Raw genomic sequence first — 27,945 nt, 5'->3', positions numbered from 1 at the left:
AAACTGCAAAAAAGCAATGAAAATACGACGATTAAGGCAGAAACCTTAATGGACGTGTTCCTTGCGTAATACAGACATGTCATGTCCACATCCTGTGGTTAGCTGCAGATTCAGCACTATCATGGAGTAAGATTGCTGTCACTCACAAAATGGTGGAGCTGCTAATTCACAGATTTGTGTGTTCACTGGAATACACAGATGATAGTCCCAACAGCCATCCCTCTTAGTCCTGAATTATGGATGGTAATTTATATAAGTGTCTATGCAAGTTTGGAGCTACATACTAGAGCCTGATTTGTGAATGTACCGAGATTTGGCTGAACAGAACCTCATATTGAGGATTTAGTATTTACTAGTGCATAACTGAAGTTTGAGCATCAGTACTCTTATTAAGTGTATTATTATGTCTATTTTTAGGACCTATGCAGGCAAAAAGTGCTCTTCAGTTGTTTTGTCCAGCAGAGCTCACAGAGATTGTGTCCTCATGGGGAATTTCAATAACATATTTTTATTGTATAACAATGAACAATTGTGGTATTTATGTAGGACACCATACTCCATACTGTTAATGACTATGAAATATACACGTGGCACTAATGTGTGTATAAACCAATGTCAATTTTTCAGTAAGGTCATACAAAGGTTCCTAAGGAATGCTTAGTATAAGACACAGCAGGGGCTGCTGGGTCTTGCAAATTATAATAGCAGAAGTAGTCAGAACTCTGTGACCATATAATGACGCTTGGAGGTACTGTACATTATCTCATTTATGAGCTTATAACCCTGAATTACATGGGGAAAAAAAGGACAATTATAGGATGCCAAAATCCATACAATTTCTTATTAAAAACACAATACAGTAGAAGTATAATGTAGCGCTCCAACTTGGGGCAAGAAAACAAAGCAGATAAAACATGGCCATTGTGGCTATCCAAACAAGAGATCAACAATTGTTTTAGTGTTAGAGAATTTCAGGATTTTCCGGAACCTCTTCCCTGTGAAGCGACGAAAAAGGCCACTCAGGAGTACCATAATGCCTTGTACTTCATGTAAACTTTAAATAATGTCCAATTAGGATAAAGTGGTAGAACTTAAACTGCTTAGTATAAGAACGGCAGTGTGATTCCGTCTTCCCTTTTCCTGAATAGTTCCTTTAAGGAATGACCATTTGTAGAATGCAGCTTATAAGAGGATTTGAGCACTGTGAGGCAATTGAGTGCTTGCCACAGCAGCCACTTGATTCAATCCTCAAATGGAAACAACAAAAAGCATTAGAGAACAGCAGTTAATTATGGACAACAGACATGTTATAAGTAACAGTGGTTACGACCATTGTGTCTCAGCGCTGGGGTCATGAGTTCAATTCAGACAAGGGCCCCATCTGTGTGAAGTTTGTATGTTCTTCCTTTGTTTGAGTGGTGTCGAATCTAAATCAGATTGTTCACCTGTAAGTGTCAGTTTATCAGTTATGAACTCGTAAAAGACACTGCAAGTTCTGCGTGTGCAATTAGCTCTCTAATTGATTAGTTACACGCTCGTGTCTTTACAGCACAAAATCACGTATTACAGAAAACTACGCCCCAAAAGGATTTAACCACTCATGCTTCTTTACTTAGATCTTGCTATATTCAAACATTTTCAAAGGAATACTCCCCAAAAGGGGGGTGTTGGTTTTATCTTACACCTGCTATATCTAAGGTGTTATGTGCGTATTGTCGCTAACCAATAACGATTGTCGAACCTCGATTTGTGTTTCCAACGCACAAAGATTTATTCGCAAGTAGAATAATATGCTCAAGCGAAGTAATTATAAATACAGCCGTTACTTATCGCAGGCGCTCTGGATCCAGTGTGCAGTCATTCAATCTTGAAGTCTGGGGACAAGATGTCTGAACACTAGATGTGAAGCTGCTGCTTATATACACACTGAAATACAGTAATGAAGATGGTATAGCTTGCATCTATTGGTCCAGGTCTCAGGAAGGTCCAAGGGGTTGTCAATCATTGGCTAGTTCATCCTAAGGAATCCAAAGGAGGGGGTCATCTCTCCAGGGGGTATGCTCGGTTCTTCCCGCCAAGATTCCTTAGTCTTAAGTAGTTCATAATTCCCTATCATTCATAACTTGTGTATGCACTCTGCGATTCCTTCGCAGAGTGGACCAAGCAGTAGGAAATGTAAAGAGGTTTATTGTGATACTCATGATATGATTCCTTCAACCTGTTCCGTATATTTAACTAATATGCATGTAACTTTAATATAACACATAAATACTACTATATTTCGACATAACTGACTATGTGTTGCAACTACCATTAATGTGTACTATTTTATTAGTATGCGTGTTTGTGCGAATGTATGGTAAAAGACCAATAATTGTTGCTGCCATGTGTAGTGGATGCGTACGCCCTTTCACGCCGTAGCGTGCCCATGTACGTCGTAGCGTACCGTACGCATCTTTTCAGACAAAGACAACCAAGTTTGCTCGACTTTAATTGAAATAACTTTATCCAATTTGCTGACTTCGACAAAGGTCATAAGCACGGTTCTAGAAAATAATGAATTACTCCTACAAACTAGCTGTATCTAATTGTTTTTAAGCTATAAGAGAATAAAATGACTATAAGGCAACAAGGTGGCGTCAGCTTAGCAAAATCATATTTCTCATTTCCCATCTTTTTATTCATTATTTGCCCTAACACTACCTATCAGAGATCACATTCTTGTTGTCGAAATTAATGGGTACTTATACACATACACCCTTCTAACAGAACATATTAATAGGCATGTCTAAAACTGGATACATAAAACAACCCATCCCCCATCAATAACAAGTCCATGATCCCTCTTCTAGCTGATATTAATAGATGGTCAATGAGTCGACAACCGTCTTGCATCTGACGCATGTTCTTTTTCCAGTTGGTTTCAATAGCTTCTCACAGATGGTGGTGCATTTAGATGATCCTTCAGATAGCTGCAGCATCCTGAATTTGCTAGTTTGCTCAGAAGTCAGATCTTCACATATATCTGCGATCATAAGAGTCTCTGCAGATTCCAACGTTGTCATTTGTTTCTTAAAAGAACAACATTTAAGTGTCAGTAACTTCCTTATCAACCATATTACAAGCTTTACTACTATATAAAACAATAATAAGATAACAGCCTTTTGCAATTAGCGATAATATATCAGATATCCATTCACCTATCCCCCCAAACGATGTGGCGGGATTGAGCCAGGATAGGCCACTAATATCAAATCCCCACCCTGGCTTTGCATGCTCCTCAGAAAAAAAATTCTTAAGTTCTCTAATCTCATCCATATGTTGTGTGATGACATATTCCGGATCTGCAGTGCTATTATCAGTGAAGTAGGTGCAACAGAGAGATCCTGTGTGTGTGAAAAGGGTTAAGCAATATCCACCTGTTTGTGCTGTGAGATAATCCAAAATTAATCGATGTTGTGCAAGCTCCTTATGTATCATTTTTCAACTCTGTACCCACATATCTGAATGTTTCATCATACATTTCTGTAACATTATCTAACAGTCGTGCTAGATCTTTAATTTGCTTAAGGGTATAGGCTGTTCCTGCGGTACCAAATGACACAATGTTACCTACAGACAGACCCACTTTCATCCAAAACCCTGTGTGAAAAAGGTCCTGGTACTTTCCCTTTGTCTTTGAGGCACTTTTAATTTCCCTTTTTCCTCGGTAGTGATGCATAAGACTTGTTTCCTCAGTAATCAAGATTTCCAGCTCCTCATGTGGTATCAATATCGTTTGTGCAGTAAGCTTACCTAATGTACATATTCCTGTGTATCCAAAAGGCAACCATTTATATGCCTTCTTCCCACATATGTTATAAACATCTTCTGGCAGTTGATAAGGCCAGGTACCAGTAAGTGTGAACATTATAGCAGAGAGGTTATGATTACCTGTTGGAAGGCAGGTTTCTACTCCTTCCTTACTGGTATACTCCCCCTTCATACCTTGTTTCTGCCAGTGCTCTAAACACATTTGTGTTTTGTTACCTGGTGTTCTGAATCTTATAGCTGTGAGGCGATTGCTATCCTTCCCGACTCTTGTGTATATCATCTTTGCTTTTCTACAGTCAGTATTACCTGCTGACGTATTAGCCACAACCAGTGTCAAATTAACAGTGGGATCATTGTTTCTATTTAAAAACCAAATATTCATGTTAACCTTCCCCTTTACCGTGGCACTTACTCGAAAACACACATCAGGGGGGTGATATAATTGGCTTATTGAAACATAATGCGGCTCAGTAAGGTAATGACTTATCTGGGAAACGTTATATACCCATTGATGTGGAAGCTGTAGCATCTCTTGGAAAGTTAAAGGAACAACTACCCATGAGTACAACCGTGACGCAGGTGGGCTTTGTGTACATATCCAGCATGAACTATTGCTAACAATCTGACCAATAAGGTTATGCATTTGCAAAAAAATGTTTTCAGACTTTCCCTGTTTGTTATTGCATATGTTTTCACACTCCTCTTGTTTCTGTGCTTCATAGGGGCACAGACAGTTTTGTACATCATCACCTGTTTCATCAGTCTCAAAAAAGGGGAGTGTCCTGACTGCCCTGTGCAAGGTGTCTGACCCCTTTGTATGTTCCCATGCTAAAGATGCTGCATATATTGCAAGAACTATACCTATTGTCATTAATGATGGTCCTATCATTATTGCCCATGCAGGTTTTTTACATGTCAAAGCAATGTTTTTACACATTTTTATACTTCTGAACCGGACTTCCCTTGTGCAAAAATCTTGCAATGGGATGCGTGAATCCAGGTGTTTTTCCCCTCAAGTTTTGCTGATGTGGGAGTTGTCAATAGGACTTGATAAGGACCCTCGTATCTGGGGTCAAGACTTGTCCTGACGTGCTTTCTCACGACCACCAGTCCCCAGGCTGCAGGTTGTGAGTTCCTGTATCAAAATTAGGGTCTGGAATGGAAGAAAACACTTGACCATGTATTTTAGTTTGTTGTTTTTGCAACAGGGTTACATAATTCAACAAGTCACCATGTGAATGCTGTAGCTGCTGTGGAAAATAGCAGCCTGTCCTGTGTGCTGTGCCAAACAGAATCTCATACGGTGTGAGCCCTGTGTCCTTTCTAGGTGTATTTCTTACTGAGTGCAGGGCCATGGGTAGGCATGAAATCCATGGCAGGCCTGTTTCAGAGTACCATTAAGGCGCTCCACACATCCCGAACTTTGGGGTCTGTAAGGGGTGTGGAGGGCAGATATGATTCCCATGTCTTTTAACAGTTCCTGGAATGCTTGCCCTGTAAAGTGTGTCCCTCTGTCATTTTCAATGACCTCTGGTACCCCATATCTGCAGATTACCTCACTCATAATTTTCTTGGCTACAGTTTTAGCATTTGCTGTCCTGCATGCCCAAGCCTCTGGCCAACGACTGAAGAGGTCGACACACACGAGTACATACTCGAATCCTGAGCATTTGGGAGGCTGTATAAAGTCTATCTGTATCCTCTGAAAGGAATACTGTGTCTGGGGTGTGCTTTTCCATGGAGTTGGGACAGACTTCCCCGGGTTATTCTTTGCACAGATTAGGCATCCTGCTAGTAATACCTGTGCTGCTTGGGCGAAACCTGGTGCTATCCATAACCTGTTAGTGAGTGCAACCATTGCATCTTTTCGCAGATGCACTTTCCCATGCGCTATATTAGCCATAATGGGATAAAGGGCTTTTGGTAGACACAAACACTGACCTTTACACCCCTCCCCTTGTACTTCTGATGCTCCATGTTTTGCTCAAGTCTTTTTCTCATTCTCTGTTGCTTGCTTCTGCATAATTTGGAGTGTGGTACGGTCAATCTTAGGGTCAGGAGTCACCATGTAAATAGACTCTCCTTGGGGTACTGGGCCTATGGCGGCATCTCGTGCGGCCTGGTCTACCAGTCTATTTCCCTCAGCTTCAGGGGTAGTGTCTCTGGTGTGTGCTTTCACCTTCATTACTGACAATTTGGAGGGCTGCTGGAATGCTGTGAACAGTGCCCTGATGTGTTCTGCATGCTTGACTGGTTTGCCTGCTGAACCCATTTGCAGCCAATACACGGAACAAAGCAGAGTGGTGTTTCCACATTATTCAAAACAAATAACTCTGCCTTATGGTAAAAGAACATGGCTAAATAGAACAGGAGGAGTGTAACCTGATGCTTACCCTAATACAACGCCAAGCTCTTTCACATGGACTCTTGTGTGTCCCCGCAGGTACTCAGACAACATTTTACTTTTAAAATACAACTCCTGTAATTTGTCCTCTAAATGCATCACACACTAATCAAGTAAAGAAAAATAGATTATATTAGGATTAGATTAAAAAAAATATAAGGCATTTCATATTTGGTTTACGGAATGGACAAGGTTAATAAATTTACACAAACACAAACTGGATAACTTAAATGTTTAAATAAAAAATGTATGGCATTACTACTGCTGAAGACTAAATACTTAGAAGTCATCAGTAAACATACACATTTCTTCTGGTGGGCAGTAGTACACTCATAACAAATTAGAAAATGTAGATTCCGCCAGTTATGGAGATGTTGCATAGAGAACTTATCGATGACAACTATGACATTTGCTTTAAAGCTTGTTGTATTGAACATTGTAGAAAAGGAAGACGAGTCGCATTAATTTTAATGTCCAAGGACAGGCCCATTGGAGCTCTGCATTAACTCCTCCTGCGAGCATTTCTGGGTATTATGGTACATATAACATTGGTTATTTTTGTTTACACCTCTATGAGGCGAGGGTAAAAATAAGCAACATTTTAGTACCATAACATCCCGTTACGTTTTGCCACACCAGGCTCCAATGGGACTTCACACAGAATTGAATCAGCCCATAGGTCTGCAGAGAGTCCAAAGCAAAAGCAATAGCATTTGCCAGAGGTCAATGATCATCATCATCATCATACCCTGAGAGTACAATAGAAAATCACAGTGCACAAAAGACTCAATTGTTACTGTATTAACTTATAAAGGTACTTAATGAAACTTACAAATACAGGTGGTGTTTTGAGCTTATACAGTTGTGAAATGGACTGCAGCAAACTGCACACTTGACTAGATACCAAGACATCAGTGCCAAGCTTCAAGTTGTCCACAGTAGTCTTCTGGCTGCTGATCACTTGGACGCTCCACTTATCAGTGTCTGCCACAATACACACGGCTTCTGCTAAGGGCTCGTCCATGACAGGGTGCTAGGAAGAGGCAATAGGGAGACAGTTACCACTTGCTGCCCAACCTGTGTCTGACAATTCTATTCCTACTCTTGTGCACAAGTTGTAAAACCTTCAAGCTATGCTCTAATTCACACAGACACAATAATTTCATGCACAGCAAATGGTAATTTCAAGTCAATTAATCATTTAATAAAAGTAGTCCAATGCGGGGGTTCAGACAGTATTTAGACTTTCTTTTGGGCACTGAAGATTACAAGTAACATTATGGGCCTCATCGAGAGTTAGGGGCATATTCTGCTAAAGGATGCAAAGGGCTGCACTACAACATGTCCTAATTTTAAATCTGCTCTGTCTGAGCATGGTTAAATTTGCCCCCTTTCCCCCACCGAAGCACATTTAGATCTACAGAAAACAATAAGGATAACAATAATCAAAGAGGAATATAATTAAGAGGGATGTAAGCTCAGATCTCATGTTGGCGTTACATAAGCGTGTAAATGCTTTGGACAAATATCACACTTTACAAAAATTCAACTGGGACACCAAAAAACAAATTAAAAGGGGCAGCCTCAATGTGAGTGATTCCTGCACCAACACATCACATGATCTTTCTGGCATTACACAGCTTTCCCTTTATATCCTGAAAGTTATAATTATTTTTGCTACATGTTTAGTTACAAGGTGAATGGTAAATGCTATGCAGGTGTGCCCATTATAAAATATTTAGCATCTTTGTTTTAGCATATGAAGTAATGGACTGGAGAAAAGTAATTGGTTAGAAGACAATGAGAAAAACCGTCCAACTCCCAGAAAGCACAATGCCCCAGCATCCATGGGCGATGTCCCATGGCTGTGTGTATAAACGTACATGGGTAGAGTGTGCCAGGCTGGCCATCAGGCATTGCTTCAGCTTCTCTGCACTGCCAATCCCATGGAGCACCATATCCGGCATGTATGTGGAACAGTAACCACCAAACAGAGACCTTCTAAAATGTTTTATATTTGTGCTGCTGATGACCTCAGATCTAAGAAATAAAAAAAAACAAGAGCGTCTCAGTTTAGATTCAAGAAATTGACACAGCATGTAAATATGTGGGACCAAAAAATATATATAGTTCTTTGTATTGTTGTAAGGCCCCTACATTTCATACTGAAGCATTACAATATAGGAACTCATGTTCTACATAGTGTGTGACTTGTGCTAATTGCATATTTACTGTCATTGCACAAGGGATTTTATTTATATTCAATTGTATGAACCAGTATAGCCAGTTTATCTATGTATGGCACAGTACACTGTTACTACACTTTAAAGAACACTGCCAGGCCTATTAATAATGCTATGGCACAATACAATGTGAGTGGAGACTTTGAAAAATAAATTCAAGGCCGATGACTTCTGTTGAAGCACTGAACACTGGCAACTATTTGGGGGTGAGCTATGGCACAGTGTTTTGGGCGAAAGTATATGAAAATCATATTGTGACCTGTGAGGTGCTAAAAATTTACTGGAAATGACTGAAAATTAGTGTTATTGAGATTAATAATAATGTAGGTACAAAATAATAGCTAAATTATGTGACTGTAGCCCAAAAAGTGGCATTTTGTCAAAAAACAGCAAACCAAAACCAAAACCCGAAGGTAATCCAGATCCAAAACCAAAATACGGGGGTCAGTGAGCATCTCTACTTCAATGTTGTCTGGTGAGAGCGCTCAAATTCATCCAAATGTAACCATTACTTATGTGACACTACAAGCCTGCATATAAAATAGTTTAGTCTCCATGCTTAGTAATCATGGTTATAGTGCTGAACAGAGTGGATGCTTAACATGCAAATAGAGTACAAAAGCAATACTAACCTTTTGGTGCCTGGGGTAGTCTTCCTGGGGGCTATATTTACAGGGGGGCTATATCTACAGGGGGGCTATATCTACAGGGGGCTATATTTATAGGGGGCTATATCTACAGGGGGCTATATCTACAGGGGGCTAGAAGGTGGAGGGAGAGGGTGATGGAATTTCCTGGGAAAGAGTGGGGGGATTCGAGGCTGAGGGCAAGGAGCAGGGGGTGGTGGGTTTCGGGGAAGTCGGTGAAGTGGGCGAGGAGGAAGAAGAGATTTAATTTTAGTTTTAGGGGGACGGGGAGACAGGGGAGGATGGGGACAGTTGTAGGTAGGGGGGATTTTAGTTGCATGATTTTAGGGGGAAGGGGAGGATGGGGACGCATGGGGACAGGTGGAGGAGGTCTGGGAAGAAATTTCTGAAAGCGCCAGCATGTTCCAGCATGTGAAGCAATCGGGGGAAGTGGGGGGCCAGGTGGACGGGGCTGTGGGAATTTCAGGCGGCTATTATATAGGGGAAGAGGGGGGAGCAGGAGGTGAGGAGGGCGGGGTTTGGGCAGGGGGGCAGGAGGGTGGGGTTTGGGCAGGGGGCAGGAGGGGAGCGTTTCTTTATGAGTGAGATGTAGTCAGTCGTCTTTCGTTTTGTTTATCAGCAGAACTGGGTAATGATATTATAATCACACAGTATACAGAGCTACTGCTGATGTCCTCATAATCACACAGTATACAGAGCTACTTTTTTTAAACTAACCGTGACCGTGTCAGGGGGCTATATGTACAGGGGGCTATATCTACAGGGGGAGGGTGATGGAAGTTCCAGGGAAAGAGTGAGGGGATTCGAGGCTGAGGGCAAGGAGCAGGGGGTGGTGGTTTCGGGGAAGTCGGTGAAGTGGGCGAGGAGGAAGAAGAGATTTAATTTTAGTTTTAGGGGGACGGGATACAGGGGAGGATGGGGACGCATGGGGACAGTTGGAGGTAGAGGAGGAGGTCTGGGAAGGTGCTTGCGAAAACGCCAACATGTACCAGTATGTGGAGGATTCTGGAAATGCAGGGGGCCAGATGGACGGGGCTGTGGATATTTCAGGCGGCTATTGTATAGGTGAAGAGGGGGGAGTAGGAGGTGAGGAGGGCGGTGTTTGGGCAGGGGGGCAGAAGGGGGTGTTTCTGGAGGAGTGGTCTGTAGTCAGTAGTCATCTTCGTTTTGTTCATCAGCAGAACTGGGTAATGACCTCATAATCACACAGTATACAGAGCTACACAGGTTTTTCTAAACAAGCATTGTGGGTGATTGAGGTTTTGGTGTTGATATAAAGCCACCTAAACTAAAATAAAATCATTTTGACATAGAACTTCCTCAAAATTGATTGTGGTAAAGTTCATAAGGAGACAACCTATCCTATAAATTGCCATCTGTTACTGGCATTACAATGTATGTAGAAGTCAATTTTAAAAAAACATTCTTACCTTCAATCTTTAGGGATGTCTTCATGTTTTCCATGTTCTTGAAATTTGTATAAACTTGATAGTCGGTCGCATTCTAAAAAAAAGGGAAAAGTGCATGTGAAACCTGTATTTGTTTTTTAAAAAAAACAATTATTACTTTTAAAACAAGGAAGGATCAGTATGGACTTCTATATAAATCATGTATATATCATCGTCCATTGGTCACATCATACCCCTTCCATAACGGGAAAAAAAACAGGTGAAATAACAACAGGAAAACATACTAAACTGAAACAAACTCACCGAGTAAATAATTCTGGTGTTCTTTCCTGCTGTGGTTCCAAACGGTCTTCAAATTTTACAGTCTCCTGGGGTCTAATGAAAAAAGTTGAAAAACCTTTTTTAGAAATAAACAATTTATATGGATCATATATATATATATATATATATATATATATATATATATATATATATGTGCCAATACATTACATTTACATGCATACAACCTATAGATAGAGAGATAGATAAAGACAGAAAAAAAACTTTTCAAGTAACGATGTATGATTTAAAGGGGTTTATGTTATCTATGACATATATATGTTTTCGGGTAATGAGGCTCACTCTTACCCTTCTTCCTCTTCTGACAAGGGGTTGATGATTTCCTCTTCTGGCTCTTCCACAAACAATCTTCTCCTTGCTGACTCAGGTCTTCTTCCACCACGGGGGTGTTCAGTCCCGATGACGTCCTCGGCTGTGGTGTTGGAGGAACAAGTCCAGAAATATTCCAATCGGGTAAAGGGAGTGAACCATTACCCTGGCCTCGCCGGACCCTCAGCTCTTCACTAATATTCATAAGATAAAGATAGAGAGTGACAGACAGGGAGAGTGTGGGAGGGAAAGGGAGGGAGAGGGAGCTAGAGTGAGAGAGAAAGACGGAGAGTGAGAGAGAAGGAGGGAGAAAGAGGGAGAGAGAGAGGAGGATATGTGTGTATTTTGTTGTAATGGAAATAGAAATACCTTTTTGACTCAGTTCAACACTTTGGGCAGGAACAGTAGACTTGGTTAAACGCCTTTATATGTTCTGTAATAAAAAATTAGTCAAATAAGCTTTGGACATTTCATGTGCCATATCTTATCCATTCAAACAAGTACTTTAAAAGTTATAACTGTATTTGAAGACGTTTGCGCTACTTCAACTGCGACTTGACTTTCCAAAAGCGATGTCACACTTATTGCAAATGTTATTTTTAACATAAATACATTTTACTTTCGCACATTTGTGTACAGTTAATACAAAATTTACATACATTACAGCAAGCACGATAAATATTCAAATAACCTTTACATCAGCAGAATATGAGGCTAGATATTCATATGTATTGTATCCAATAATAATAAGAACAGGTGGAACATAAATTTTAGTTTTCTCTAGAGAAATCCAATGCACTAGCTATCTCTCTCTCTTGCTGACAATTGAATATGTATATAGGATAGTGATTTATATATATATTCAATTATATATATATATATATATATATATATATATATATATATATATATATATATATTAGTTTTGGGTGTGTGTGTTTAAAACTTTTTGTTACAACTAGACAAATATCTGTTACGCTATTATAAAGTAGTAAACAATTATGTGAATACTATTGCATTATGAAAAAAATGTAAAGCGGCTGGAAAGTGGATTGTTCTAGGGTGTCCACTGTCCCTTCCACTCCTTCCACAAGATCAGCACTCAGAATTTGACGCATCTTCTCCTCCCAAACTTTCAATTTGATGCGCAGTGGCTTGCCACCACCGGTGCCCCTGGAATATCTTGCAACAGTTGCCATCTTTGCCTTACTGGTCCGCTTGCAGTCCCGAAAGCGCTTCTGGCAAACTTCTACTGTTCGGACTAGAAGTCCAACTGCTGACACCTCAGAGGCAATCCGGGTCCAAATCTTGGACTTATGCTTGAAGGAGGTCTTCTGAGATTGGGCACCCTTCAGCATTTCGTAGTGCCGCAGTACCCCAGCAACAAGGACATCATTCTCATCCTCTGTGAAGCACCTGGAGCGCGATACAGCTGTTCCTTCATCGTCATCTGAATCACTTTCTGTATGTTGCTGCGGGGTACTTGTTGAGGATTGAACGCTGCTCACAAACTGCTGTCTTCTTCTTTCTTCTCAACGCTGCTCACGGTTCTCTCTCCATTCCTCACCACTACTCAGATTTTCCTCTTGGCTTTCCTGTGGAAAACGAGAATCCCTACATTCCCTAGACATGGCTGCTCTATAAAATTAAAGTTTTATTCAAAAATGTAACTAGCTTTACAAAATACACTTCGGTAATTATATGCTTCTTTTTTTTTATATAAATCACTATCCTATATTAATATATTAGACTGCAGGTTAAACTATACTATTAAGTAATATGAAATATAGTGATATACTACAATAGTACTAAATACTAACCTACACTACACACTATTGTACAATTTAGAACACCTAGGTTAATAAATACTTTTAACCTATATGCAAATAAGATACAGGCCAAATCTAACGACAGGTTAATAAACATTAGAGATGCTAACTGAAACCTATGTTTTGGTTTTGGATCTGGATTACCGTTGTGTTTTGATTTTGGTTTTGCCAAACTGCCCTTGCGTGTTTTGGTTTTGGTTTTGTTTGGTTTTGTTTTGCAATTTGTTAAAAAAAGTAAATTTTTTACAAGTACCTCCAAATTAGACATTGGGTACATTCTCATCCCTCATTCCCTCCGGTCTTAAAACCGGCTACCCCTGGTATTATGTCGTCTCTCTCTCCCACTTCTCATGCGGGAGGCATCTTGGTTTGGTACCGACTCTTGATGGTTCCTGTGGACAGCAGAGATCTCTCAGTGCAGGGGATTTGGGAGAAAGAACTAAATATAGATATTTCACCAGAGGTCTGGTCGAAAATCAATCAGAATATATACAAAATGTCAAAGTGTATTAATCATTCAGAAATGCTTATTAAAATGATTCACAGGGTGTATCTCACGCCAGACAAACTGCATAAAATCTGGCCGTCAGAAACTAAGTACTGTTGGAGAAATTGTGGGGAAGTTGGTACGCTCATACACATTTTTTGGAACTGCCCTAAGCTACAACCTCTTTGGGTTGAAATTTTCCATCTAATTACTCAGGTCACCAAGGATGATTTATCCCCATGTCCGGCTATGGCACTTTTACACCTATATCCCTCTCATCTTCAGCGTCATAATCACTATGTGGCTGGGCACATACTCATATCAGCCAGAGCCGCAATAGCTCAAAGCTGGAAATCCCCCTTGGTTCCATCTTTTACCAAAATCATCAGCAAAGTACAACACAGCTATGAGATGGAAACCATAGGCTTTAACTTTTCCTCAAGAGCTTCCTCGCCCCTGGTTAAATGGTTCACATGGTACGAATTCTTTTCAAAGTAAAGACCTGTGTCTGCCACCTAAATCTTCCATGCTGTATACCCCTCTGGAGGGTAGATGTCCCGCTCTCCGACACCTGCCCCCCTGTCTTTCTCCCTCCTCCTCCCCATTGAAGTCCTTGTCTTATGTGTACTTGAATGTTTCCTGTGTTATTGTGTTTTGTTACTTTTTTGATGGTTTATGTGCAGTTCTGACTGATTTATTGGATCTACATTATACATTATGCACTGTACTCTGTGGTAACTGCTATGTTTGTTACATATTCTTTTACTAAAAACTTAATAAAAGCTTTTTGAGTACAAAAAGTACATTTTTTTGGCCTAAAATAACATAATTTAGGTATTATTTTGTACCTACATTATTAATAACCTCACTAACACTAATTCCCAGTCATTTCCATTCAATTTTGACCACTTCCTAGGTCACAATATGATTTTCATATACTTTCAAAGAAAAATTGCTGCAGTTCTTGCCAGTGATAAGAAAAAGGCCATTGTCATGCCTGGGCATAAGATAAAAAATCCACGTCTTAAGTGTGAAATTATTTGTGCACAAATTCTGACAACAGTTGTCTAGCCATTTGTAGTGTTTTTAAAGCCACACTCAGTAGAGGTAAAAATAACAACAAGCAGTCCAGCATCAACTGCCTCCCTTTTTTCATCTACATCCCAGCACCTGCAATCTACCCCCCCCCCCCCCCCCCCAACACCTTCATCACCAATATCCCCAGAACCAATAATTTACAGTTAAACAATCCTTTGCAAGAGGAAGCAAGTATGAAATCTGTCACCCAGCCGCAAAGCGGATCACAAAGGACTATGCTAGTATTAGACCAGCGTCCAATGTCCATTATTAATGCAGCTAGTTTTAGACAGTTACTTGAGGTCTTCTGTCCCTATTACCAAATTTCATCACAACACCATTTTACTAGAAAAGCTATTCCTCACCTCTACCAGAAAGTTCATAAAAATGTAATTATTGGGCTACAAAATGCCATTCTACCCACTGTACACATAACCACAGATATGTGGGCAAGCGGAACTGGTCAAAGTAAAGATTATATGACTGTGACAGCCCACTGGGTTGGTGATTCGCCTTTACCAGCAGGGACAGCAGCAGCATGTACCCAAAGTACGTCACATTTTTCAGAAGTAGGCTACTCTGTGTATCAGCAGCTTCACTAAGAGGCATACAGCTGACAATCTGTTCCAAAACCTAAGGGATGTCATTGAAAGATGGCTAATCCTGTTTGGACTCTCCTGAGGATATGTCATTTCTGATTACGACCCCAATATTGTTCAAGCATTACAGCGAGGTTGAATTCCATCACATTTCCTGTTTTGCACACACAACTTGGTGTTACAGAACTTTTAAAAAATGACATGCAGGAGATGCTGTTTGTGTCTGGAAAAATTAAGGGTCAATTTCTGTTTTCTGCAACAGCATGTAGGAGAATACAGCAGCTGCAAAAAGACTAGCATTTGAGGGGAATGTACTTTAGTCCAGTGAAGTAGTCACCTGTGAAGAGAGTGCAGACACGGTTAGCTTGAGTCAAGTGATTGCCTTAATAATACATTTTGATAAGGAGCTACAGAAATTTAACGTGTGAAATAAAACAAAGTAAATGTGCTAACTATATTTTAATTGTAGATGAAATACCTAATTTGCTTCACAAGGATCCAAGAGCTACCAACATCTTGTTTGGACGTCTTCTCCTTCAGTTTCTCTGGCAACTGCTTGTTGTACAAAAAATTGCTTTCCCAAGACACCCAGTGGTGATGCAGATGATTCCGCACAACATTTTGATATTTGCTCTGCTGTAAAAGAATTGCCCAAAAATCATGACAGCTCTTCCCTAAAATGAACTACTAATTCCATTTGGAAGGCCATTATTGGAAATCACATCATAGTACACAGACTTCTATGATGGTGAGATGAATTAGTATTGCTTGAGGAAGATTAGCACTGAACCCTGCCACCTCTCCTGTTTCTGAGTGAGCTATGGTACAATAAAATGTAACTGCAGATTTAGACCAAGACTGTCAGCCCTATTATTTCTATTTCAGCAATTACAATTAGCAATGGAGCTCTTCTCTTTGGGTGTTACCTATATATAACGCAGTAGAATTTGCCTGCAAATTCTATAGACAAGCCTGCTTGTCTTCCTCTTCATCAATGACTCTTAGCAATTGAGCACTCGTCTTTGGGTGTATATTACACCCAAACCTTATTAGTGCAAATTAGGAAAAATACAGTTTAATCCCTGCTAGGCCCTGCATCATCCTTTGCATGTTAATAGTAGGATTGTTTGGAGTTATGGGCAAGGTCACACATTTTTATGTCAAATCCTTCAAACCAGCCCAGATGTCAAACTGTTGTGGTCTGCCACCTGCGTCATCCCTGCTTGTGTTTGGAAAGTGCAAATTGGTGCCAGAACCTCACGTGCCAGAACTGCTGCCACTGGTGCAGGACTTACACAATCAACCGCAACCTCATCAGTGCCCTCGTCGGCTACCCAAATCTCCCCCCTCATCCTCTTCTAATTCCAAAGTGTCATCCTCACTTGGTGTATCACCGGCTACACTCGGGCTGTTCAGACACACATCATCAGAACTGCTGAAAGGGCCCTTCTTTATGGGTACATTATCAGAATGCTCATGATTAGACATACCACTGGTGGATGGACTCTCCACAGGGATTGGTGTCATTTCTGATTCTGAGCATACATTATCCTCTAATGCCTTACTGTTTTCTTGCAGCTTGGTTTTGATGCGTAACAGTAGTTGTGCACCACTTTTAGACTCCAAATTACTTGGTCTTGCTTGCTCACGAGTGACCGTACAAGAAGAAGGCTTGGTAACATTTTTGGTTCTGCCACTAATAGAGAAAGGGGAAGGCCTCATTCTTTCTTTGCCACTGCGTGTGTAGAATGGCATGTTGGCAATTATTTTTTTTTCGGCACTCAACTTTTCCTCAGTTACACTTCTTTTTCGCTTCAACACAGTAATTTTTTTTTTCTGTGTGTTTTTTTCCCTGATTTAAAAAGACTATGTACTTTTACATCGCCTTTACCAGATGACGTACTGGGAACACTACCATCAGGACTGGTGACAGAACCTGGTTGCTGATTCTGCTCATATGTGGACTGCTTTGAATCCATTTTAATAAGCCCAAACCACTTGTAGTTCAAAAAATTGTATAGATACTGCTGATAAATATCACTTTTGACAGCAAAAAAAATTATTGTTTCACACTGGGGAATATGGGACACCCCAAAGCACTTGTAGTGCAATTTTTTTTATAAATACTGCTGACAAATATCACTTTTGACAGCCAGAAAAATTATTGTTTCACACTGGGGAATATGGGATCCCAGTACTGATAGCACTAGAGTTCTCATTTTTTTCTTTCACCAAATATATATATTTTTTTTATGTCTGATATATAGTTTTCTTCAATATAAGAGACATTTGCCCATAGACTTACATCAGGAGCTGTGGCTCAACTGATATATGCACTCTTCTGGTAACACAGCATAGTGGGTTCGATTCCCCATCCGAGCTAAGCTCAATGTGATATATAAATATTTTGGGTTATAAATCATTTTTTATTTATGAGAACAGCTTTTGGTTTTGTAACTGTAGTGTGAAAATGGAGATGTCTGACTGATGACTTCCAACACACCTCTGTCTCTTTAAATACCGACGGGAAGACACTCGAGGCTTCCAACTGAGAGGAGGATCAGTCTCTAGGTCTCTGTACTCAACCAGGACACTGTGGAAGTGTACGAGTGTCTGGAGGATAGCTGCCAGCTCCGAACTAGGCTGATCACTTACGTTATACACAAGAACTGGTGCTGCCGATATAACTGTGACAGTCTCAGAGAGCAGCTGATCCTGATATGTACCCGAATCGCTGGTCACTCAGATGCAATTGATCGGGGACTGCAGGAATATCAGCTGGGTGTCCTCCTGTCAGATCTGCTCCTGGAGTCACTCCCAGCAGAGGGACCATTTACTAAACCGCAGTATTCTGTCATTAACGGTCTGTCAGAGTGTGAGTTTATTAATACAAACAGCTACATTGGCCGGGGATGGTTGCAGATGAAGACCAATGTCTGCCGGAGCCTATAGAACATAAAATTCCATAGACTTCTCTTATCATAGGATCAGAGAGGGGCCCTGGAGGACACAATTCTCAGTGATATGAAAATGGCGACACAGGAATCAACTGCCCGTACTTTCTTATACTTCTGTACCCAGTACCGTATCTGCTTCATAAGGCAACATCCCCATTCCTATCCCAGGCACTGATCGCTGTTCTGTAGGATCAGCGCAGCACAAAGCACTATTAAATCTCCCGCCCCAACTAAGCTCAGTGCAGTGAATAAATTAACTGACGTCACTGAGGGGCGGGAGGTTTAAAACGGGCTCTTACACAGCCGCTCTGGCACCGCTCCAAGGGATTAAACTATGAATAAGAGCGGTGCCAGGGCTAAAAATGCTAGTGTGTGTGTGTGTGTGTGTTATTATTTTTTTCTGAAATTTCACATGCGGCACCTGTGGACAGTTCTCCATTCACATGCCAAATTTCAGTTTAATAGCTTTAATACATTTTAAGATGTAGACCCTCAAACACCATGCCCCCCCTCTCACAGATTCCCTATGGCAAAATGATGTTTTTTAGATGTAACCTTAATAATATAGGACATACTACACTGTTATTTTTTATGGGTTGTTCCTTTGAATTTTTGAATGGGGCAATGAACAAATTTCTCAGTGAAGTTAATGCAGAGTATTCTACAGATGTGAGGAAAGAAAAACAAATCCTTTATCCTACACAAAATCTTCCTTGCTTACATACACCAAAATGGAATGACTTTAATGTTGCTTTTATACAAGCAAAATATTTATTAGGGCACTGGGCCAAATTCACCATTACATCATGATCCACAAAAACATGGAGACATTAAAAACAAACATCTGCCTCTTCTCCCCTTCAGACATGAGGAACGCCTTCTGTTCAACTCTCTCATGAGGTTTACCAGCAGAGCCAATGTACACCACCCCAGGACGACGAAGATAGCTTCTGGCCAGCCGTTCCACAGATGGAGGCATAGTCGCTGTAAACATGACCATCTACACAAGGAGAAAAGGTGTAAAATAATTCTGTGCCAACAGACAGTTTAAAAACAAATAATCAAAGATTTCTAAGATTTTCAGGTATATCTGAAGTTGCAATTAAAATTAACACTTACTTGTCTATACTTATGCTTCCCAGACTCAAAGTTTGCAATCATTTTCTCTGGGTCTTCCGCCTCATCTGTATCTGGCTTCTGATTGGTGACTGGCATGTGCTCCAAGATCTTCTGGACATCAGGCTCAAAACCCATGTCAATCATACGGTCAGCTTCATCCAGTACCACATAAGTGCAGCGACTTAAGACTAAGTATCGATTTTCTAGCACATCTATCAGAAGTCCAGGGGTAGCTATTACAATCTTTTGGAAAGAAAGGTAAATAATGTGAGATAATAAAAACCTGTAATAGCATTTCACAAAACCTTGTCCAATCACTGAATGGAAGTAGAAATATCAGAGAAAGGTCAAATCACTATGCAATATATGGGAAAGTCTCACCTCACAGCCCATTCGCAGTCAGAAACCTTGGTCCTCATGAGGGATACCTCCAATAACAGACACAGTTCGTGGTTTTCCAAACTTGATTGTTTCCTCCTCAATCTGTTGAGCCAACTCTCTTGTTGGAGCCAGAATAATAGCATAAGGTCCCTGGTCAAACTCTTCAATCCTACAATCAACAATGTAAAAGGTAAGTTTCACAATTTTGCCCCCTCTGAAGCAAATTATGGAAAAGTTTAAGTTTGGTAGCATCACAATGAGTTATCTCCTCCATTAGGCAGATCATTTGCAGAATAATAAAGGTTTCTCTGACCTGTCAATCTTTGGCAGAGTTGTGATCCAGACCAGCAGAGGGATGAGGAAGGCGGCAGTTTTACCACTGCCAGTCTCGGCCACACCAATGATGTCACGATTATGCAGACCGATGGGAATGGCTTGTCTTTGAATAGGTGTTGGTTCCTGTAGAAGTAAAAATGCAACATGAGGTTCAGAAACTAAAAAAGGTCTCCACTCTCTAATTCACACCACAAACTAAGTGGGAGTTACTCAATCAGCAACCGGAACACAGCTGAAGATAGCTATAGAAATGGAGAACACACACTAATGTCTTTGTCCAGCACATAAAATAAACATACAATCCAGAATCTAATGGGGGAGACTCAGGTTACATGACGCAAATCAGCAGAATTTATTTCTTCAGCAAACACACGTTGCCACATCTGCATCATGTAGCAGCCTCTGCTATTACAGTCACTCTTATAACATATATGCTGTGTTAGATATTGTAACTTTAGAGTAGGTCACTTTAACAATACTTCTAGAAATGTAAGTTAGATGCTGGGCGCTTGAGAATTACACTAACATCTCTAACTTCAATATTAGACTATGCTCCTGTACACAAACAATTTGATTTTTTTTTATTATCTGTCACCAAGGCACTTCATGTAATCAATCACGGTTCACCAGAATAATTTACTCTACTGATAATATCTCCAAGCACAGTCACCACTCCAAGGGGTTAATTTATCAAGCTGCGGGTTTGAAAAAGTGGAAATGTTGCCTACAGCAACCAATGAGATTCTAGCTGTCATTTTGTAGAGTGTACTAAATAAATGAAAACTAGAATGTAATTGGTTGCTATAGGCAATGAATGACAACTTTTCAATCCCGCATTTTGATAAATTTACCCCTAGTAATCCTTCTAATCTTAATCTAATACACACCTTGTATCCACACTTGTCAATAACTTCCAGGATATGGGGCGGCAGGGAGGAATCAATCCAGGAGCGAATGGGGTTGGGAATTTTACCACCCTTGGTGGTAATGCTGTAATCCTCCCTAAAGACTGGCGAGTCTCTGTCTGTCATTTCATCTGGGGGCTATATGTACAGGGGCTATATGTATAGGGGGCTATATGTACAGGGGCTATATGTATATGGGGCTATATGTACAGGGGGCTCTATCTACAGGGGGGCTCTATCTACAGGGGGGCTATATTTACAGGGGGGCTATATTTACAGGGGGCTATATTTACAGGGGGGCTCTATCTACAGGGGGGCTCTATCTACAGGGGGGGCTCTATCTACAGGGGGGCTCTATCTACAAGGGGGGTATATTTACAGGGGGGGCTCTATCTACAGTGGGGTATATGTACACAGGGGGCTATTTTGGGGGCTAGGAGGTGGAGGGGGAGGTGGAGGGTGATGGACATTCCAGGGAAAGAGTGGGGGGAATCGAGTCTGAGGGCAAGGAGCAGGGGGTGGTGGTTTTCGGGAAAGTCGGGGAGGTATGCGAGGAGGAAGAAGGGATTTAATTTTAGGGGGACGGGGAGACAGGGGAGGATGGGGACACAATGGGACAGTTGTAGGTGGGGGGGGGGATTTGAATGGCATGATTTTAGGGGGAGGGGGAGGATGGGGACGCATGGGGACAGGTGGAGGAGGTCTGGGATATAATTTCAAGAAGCGCCAGCATGTTCCAGCATGTGCTCGAATCGGGGGAAGCGGGGGGCCAGGTGGACGGGGCTGTGGGAATTTATGGGGGCTATCGCATAGGGGAAGAGGGGGGAGCAGGAGGTGAGGGCGGGGTTTGGGCAGGGGGGCAGGAGGGTGGGGTTTGGGCAGGGGGGCAGGAGGAGGGAGGTATTTCCTAAGGAGGGGTCTGAAGTTAGTACTAGTCGTCATTCCGTTCGTCACTGGATCTGGGTAATGATATTATAATCACGGTATATATCACTACTGTTGCAGCTGGGTAATGACATCATAATCACACAGTATACAGAGCTACTGCTGATGTCCTCATAATCACACAGTATACAGAGCTACTTTTTTGAAAAAGTAACTTTATTTGTATAAAGGTACATACATTACATTCAAGTGCACGCAGTACACCAAGAAACATAATCATTCGTACATTTTAGTATAATACAAGACATGAAGTACAAGATATGACATCCTACAAGGTGTAAAGTGGAAACACATAGGTTAAAAGTAAAAATAAATGTAAACAAATGAATGTATGTATTTGGGTAAAAAAATGTACTAGAAACTGAAGAGATGACGTGTGCTTGGATGTCTCAGACACATTTAGGTAGTATCTCTGGCTTCCTCAGTGAACAAAGGCTTAGTTTTCTTAATACCACTCTATGGGGCATATTCAATTGTTAGCGAGTTGTTTTTTTAGAGCGTGTTAAGTCCATTTTTTTTCTTTTCCATAATTTTCGAGCGCGTAAACTTTACCCGCAACTCTTTTTTTTTTTCAAGAAACGGTCCTCTCGCGCCTTAGTCGTTTGTCCATTAAAAGTATAGGGTGGTTAAGAACCCGTTGCGTTAAAAGGCGGGTGAAACAGGCAAATATGCCGTTTCATGTCGCACCTCCTTGGTCTGCTCTAAAAATAAAAATTATTGAAAAGTTCCTGAAAAAAGCTATTTAAGATAAAAAAAAGTTATACAAGTTCATTACATTAAAATGAAAAAGGATTATTATTTCTTTAAAAATCCAGTCAAAATAAATAATAAAGTTTACACATTTCCCCTTTTCAAAATAACTTCAGTGGTTCAGTCCGTTTTTATTTCAAATTAACTGACACATTTTTTATTTTTTTTCAAAATCACTTGAATGAACAGTGGTACAGGACAGACGGCGGTGCAGGACAGACGGTGGTACAGGACAGACGGTGGTGCAGGACAGACGGCGGTGCAGGACAGACGACGGTGGTGTAGTGCAGATGGTGGTGCAGGGCAGACGGCGGTGCAGGGCAGACGGCGGTGCAGGACAGACGGCGGTGCAGGGCAGACGGTGGTGCAGGGCAGACGGCGGTGTAGGGCAGACGGCGGTGCAGGACAGACGGCGGTGCAGGACAGACGACGGTGGTGTAGGACAGACGGCGGTGCAGGACAGACGACGGTGGTGTAGGGCAGACGGTGGTGTAGGACAGACGGCGGTGCAGGACAGACGACGGTGGTGCAGGGCAGACGGCGGTGTAGGGCAGACGGCGGTGCAGGACTGACGGCGGTGCAGGGCAGACGGTGGTGCAGGGCAGACGGCGGTGCAGGAAAGACGGTGGTGCAGGACAGACGACGGTGGTGTTGGACAGACGGCGGTGCAGGACAGACGACGGTGGTGTAGGGCAGACGGTGGTGGAGGGCAGATGGCGGTGCAGGGCAGACGGCGGTGCAGGACAAACGGCGGTGCAGGACAGACGGCGGTGCAGGGCAGACGGCGGTGCAGGGCAGACGGTGGTGCAGGACAGACAGGCGGCGCAGGGAAGACGGCGGCACAGGGCAGACGGCGGCACAGGGCAGACGGCGGCACAGGGCAGACGGCGGCACAGGGCAGATGGCGGCGCAGGGCAGACAGTGGCGCAGGACAGACAGTGGTGCAGGACAGCTTTGTGGAGAAATTACTGTTGGCTGAGTGATTTTTTTTTTGTGCACACAACATTTTCCAGCATTTGACTGAAGTGTTTTCTGGTGGATTATCGAGCATTTCCTAAGGACACGTATCGTGTTGTTTGGTGTTGTCTGTCCTCAAAATTAGCAAAATTAACATATAAATTTATCACTTCCAGCCAAAGTAATATCATAGTAAAATAGTGCTTCTCACAGGCCCATTCTTCCCCTGCACAAACAGGCCTTCTCCCTACATTTTTTTTACAAAAATAGTTAATAGTTTAGTTTTAAATTATCCCTTTTAATTATTGTCTCTTTTTCAATGGAGCCATTCCTGGACACAGTGTGGATGTACATGTATGCTGCATGTATGGAGGAGACTGCTTTGGATGCAATGTAAGGCGATGCAAATGTGGGAGTGTCTGGAGAGAATGTTGATGTATGTGGTGTGAATGTGAGTATGGAAGAGGGAGAGCCTGTGGGAGAGAATGGTGGACAGGCAATGGCAGCATAGTCAATTGCGGCAAGTAGGACTAGAATCCCCAGGCCACATCTGCACCGCAACAGGCGTTTGCTTGATGGATTGCCCAGGAAGGAGGTGAGAAGACTTTATCGCCTATCCTTTTCAGCAATTTACAATCTGTATGAGATTGTAAAAGAGGACCTAGAACCTCATTACCCTAGTAACCGAGCAGTCCCTGGACTTGCCAAACTGCTTGGTGCTTTGCATTTTCTGGCTTCAGGAACATTTCAGCCCACCTTGGCAGTTATTGCCGGGTTTTCCCAACCCACTCTTTCTAGGATCCTGTTCCAGGTTCTAAATGCCCTCAAAAAGCACACTGCAATTTTTATTAATTTCCCGCAGTCTGCCAATGAGTGGCATCTGCCAATGAGTGGCGTGAGGTCAAAGCTGATTTTTATGCTTTGTCTCAAATGCCCAATGTACTGGGTGCAATTGATTGCACCCACATTGCCCTTATACCACCCCGCTGAATGGAAGAAAGTTTCCGTAATCAAAAACACTTCCATTCCATAAATGTTCAGATGGTTTGTTAAGCAACCCAAAAAATCACCAATGTTGTTGGTTTTCCAGGTTCATCCCATGACTCTTTCATCTTGCAACAGTCGTCCTTGTTCCAGAATTTCGAAGCAAGATCCTTTCCACATGGCTGGCTGCTTGGTAATTATTTTTTGGTTTGTTCGTTAAATGTTTATTCCAAGCTTAGTGGGAAAACCCCCCAAAAAGTTAAAGATGTGCCAGTGCTACTAAAAAGTGTAGTAGTTAATTTTTTTGTTTTCTTTTTTTTAGGAGACGCTGGATATGGGAACTGGTCCTGGTTGCTGACTCCATTAAGCAACCCTGTCTCTTCCGCAGAAAAAAGGTACCAAGCAGCACACATACGTACCAGGGGTGTTATTGAACAAACCTTTGGTGCACATAAAAGCCGGTTTCGCTGTTTAGACAGGTCCGGCGGTGTGCTTTTATATTCACCCTCTAAAGTTTGTGATATAATTATTGGTTGTTGTATTCTGCACAATATTTGTATTGCAAACCGATTGGAGGTTGATAAAGATCCAGAGATTTCTTTGGATTTGGACCTACTGAGGTAGGACAGATGAAGGAGCTTGCGACTCATGTCCGTCAATCGAAGCTTTCTTTTCATGGAAGTATTTTTTATTTTTAATAAGGTACACGTTATATTTGTGTAGTTAAATAATAAAAATATGGCCTTGTCATACAATATACAGAAATGATGCCAAACTGTCTACTTGTCACCAAAGGAGGATATTCTCTACCATTTGTGATAATGGGTAAGAAAAGAAAAAAAAACATCCATGGTGAATATAGTCTTTTTTTTTTTTTTTTTTACATTACAGTATTGTGTTAAATTGTTGTATTGCATTTATATGTAAGGGAGTGATGTGATTGGATTTGTCAATTGATAACCAAAATCTTTTGACAATATTGCTGACCCTTATTTTTTTAAGTAAATGATTACCTGAAAAATATATCTTAATTGTACGTTACTGACATAATTTTTCTTTTCTAAGATCTCCACCAAACAGATCAGCAGCATCATCTGTTTTTTTTGACTGTACATTAGTCTGCAGAGCGAAGCAGTGAGGTTTTTTTTTTTTAACAATATACAACCTAAAAGTAAACAATATGAAAATCTAATCATATTTCAGTTCCAATAAGTGAGCAGTGCAGTACCTCTATGAAGATTCTTCAAGTAAAGTGACCTTGCAGATGGAATTAACCTTTTATTTTAATTTATTTATTTATTTTTTTAGGTACACATATATCTAAATGGTTGAGTATAGTTTACAGGCCTATATAATATTTTAATTAAACAGCCACTAGATATTACTAAAGATGTGTTGACCAAACTAAATTAGTACTACTTTAATGAGATTTATTCATCCCAATACAGTCGGGTCCAAAAGTGTTATAAATGCACCAATCTTATGTGAAGTGTGTTAGACCACATTAGAATTATCACCCAAAATAGAACCCGAGTTGAGACAAATTATTATAAAAACTATATTACACCTATATGGTAAGTAAAATTGTTTACATCCCTACTTATTTTTGTTTTAACCATCAAGACTTACCTCCTGATCAGAACGCTATTTAGTTATTTTTTGAAGTGCCCAACAAACACTTTCTTTGAATATGTGAATGTAAAAAAACACTTGTAGACATTCAGTTAGGTTGGGGTAGTACACAGTGAAGACGTGTTCCACCCCAACCTATGTGAGTTTTCTACCCGATTACAATTAGAATGTAATGTGTCACGCATTTAGGTGAAGGTGTATCTATCTAATAAATACAGTACCAGAGCTTTATGGCAGCTACAGCAACATCTGGGATTCCAAAACAGATTTAACTCAGCATAAAATAATGATCTCAGTACATCGAGTATTAAAACAACTGTTTTCAGTTTAGTTCTATGTTATGTAAAAAAAAACCAAAAAAAAAAAACCACTTGTGTGTTTTATCACAGCCCTCCGACCCCTTATCACTACTAAAATGTGGCATGTCAATAAGGCAAAAGTTACAAATGAATTAATCATGGCAACAATTGTAATAAAAATAAGTAATTTACATGGCTATGGGTTTTTTTCTGAGCTTTATAGTACTACAACAGCTTAGACAGAATAAAATAAATGGTTATTGAGTCGACATTGAAATTGATGATACATACAAAATATGCACATATATAAGAGATTAGTTTACTAAATGATTTCTCGATTTCACCCTCTTTTAGTGACGAGGAACAAATGGAATGCTCTTGTGTGTAGGAAAAATATTTTTGCTTAATTTAACTTGTCTGGGTGGATCAGGATCCAGATGGGATCTTTTACGAAAGCTCCACAGGTTGTTTTTAGTGCCATCTGCTGGACGTGGAGGGAAGCAAAGCAAAGGTAGTACAAGTGTCTTGTAGATCACTAAAGAATAGTACTACATGCAACCAATAAGCCTAGCATTATAGCAGCTGACAAAGTAGACTAATCACACTAATATTAGTTTTTACTGTAGTTCAGCAGCATCATTTAAAGAGAAACGACCAAGTCAACTGTCAGCCCTTTTCTTCATAGAGATTATATATATCACGTAGGCTCCTGTCTAAAAATGTACATAAATACAGCCATGTGCTATGTCCTTTCACATGTTCATTTGAGAGCTATGAAGGGACAAAGAGTCCCAGGTATTTTCTATTGTAATAGACACAAGTGTACATACATAGGGTAATCTACGTGTAAATCTGGCTCCCTCTGCTGGAAAAATATATATATATTTACAGTGAAAACCCCATTTTAAAGTCTGATGTCACATTCCCCATTCTACAACACATTTACTGTTATAATAAACAAAATAAACTATTATACATTACTATATATTGTGCATCACTGGAAGTGACAATATATTTATATGTTTTAGCAAAGAAATAGTTTCAAAATACTGTATGTACTCTATATAGGATTGAAAATTATTGCTCCAATTAGGCTAAATTAGGTTTTTTCCCACACGCATAAACATTCTATTTTACTGTACAGAAGTGATGTTCTTCTCTATCCACAAAGTGTAGATAATGGGCTAGAAGAAAACACTGACACAATGAACCACTGTGGTATATAACTATGGGGCACTTTATCATTTATCGGGAAAAATGAGAAATACTTATCAATCCTTATCGCATGGATAAGGATTGATGTATTTCTCAAATTTATGAAAAACGGATCACAGAAACAGCAGTTCCGAAAAACTGCTGTTTCTGTGATAAAAAAAAATCATACTTACCCCCCTCTTCAGGACGCAGTGTCTCAGAATCTCCTACTGGTCATCTTCGTTCCTCTTCTTCTTTCAATTGCGCATGTGCATTTCAAAGAACTGTACGTGCGCACAAAGATCCCCGCTCTGTCTCTGCAACTATTGT

General features: G+C 40.8%; 1 protein-coding gene and 2 long non-coding RNA genes across 3 annotated transcripts; all 3 read right to left on the bottom strand.

Annotated features, from left to right (window-relative positions):
* Nucleotides 1–6,199: 6,199 nt before the first annotated feature.
* Nucleotides 6,200–8,211, bottom strand: LOC142105173 (uncharacterized). The gene is made up of 3 exons (XR_012679685.1): nucleotides 8,101–8,211; nucleotides 7,050–7,250; nucleotides 6,200–6,322 (listed from the first exon to the last, which is right to left on the bottom strand). It is a non-coding gene; the product is annotated as an uncharacterized LOC142105173 (long non-coding RNA).
* Nucleotides 8,212–10,568: 2,357 nt separating this feature from the next.
* Nucleotides 10,569–11,233, bottom strand: LOC142105162 (uncharacterized). Its single transcript, XR_012679684.1, has 3 exons — nucleotides 11,144–11,233; nucleotides 10,820–10,891; nucleotides 10,569–10,610 (listed from the first exon to the last, which is right to left on the bottom strand). It is a non-coding gene; the product is annotated as an uncharacterized LOC142105162 (long non-coding RNA).
* Nucleotides 11,234–18,912: 7,679 nt separating this feature from the next.
* Nucleotides 18,913–20,980, bottom strand: LOC142127891 (putative ATP-dependent RNA helicase DDX23). Its single transcript, XM_075194352.1, is given in 5 exon segments — nucleotides 18,913–19,113; nucleotides 19,233–19,475; nucleotides 19,614–19,782; nucleotides 19,927–20,072; nucleotides 20,837–20,980. Coding segments are annotated over 5 exon segments (903 nt in total).
* Between the last annotated feature and the right edge of the window lie 6,965 nt (nucleotides 20,981–27,945).

Source organism: Mixophyes fleayi, chromosome 1, assembly GCF_038048845.1.
Source record: "Mixophyes fleayi isolate aMixFle1 chromosome 1, aMixFle1.hap1, whole genome shotgun sequence".
NCBI classification, from domain to species: Eukaryota; Metazoa; Chordata; class Amphibia; order Anura; family Limnodynastidae; genus Mixophyes; species Mixophyes fleayi.
Note: the sequence above shows the minus strand (reverse complement) of the source record. Positions and strands in the feature narration are given on the sequence as shown.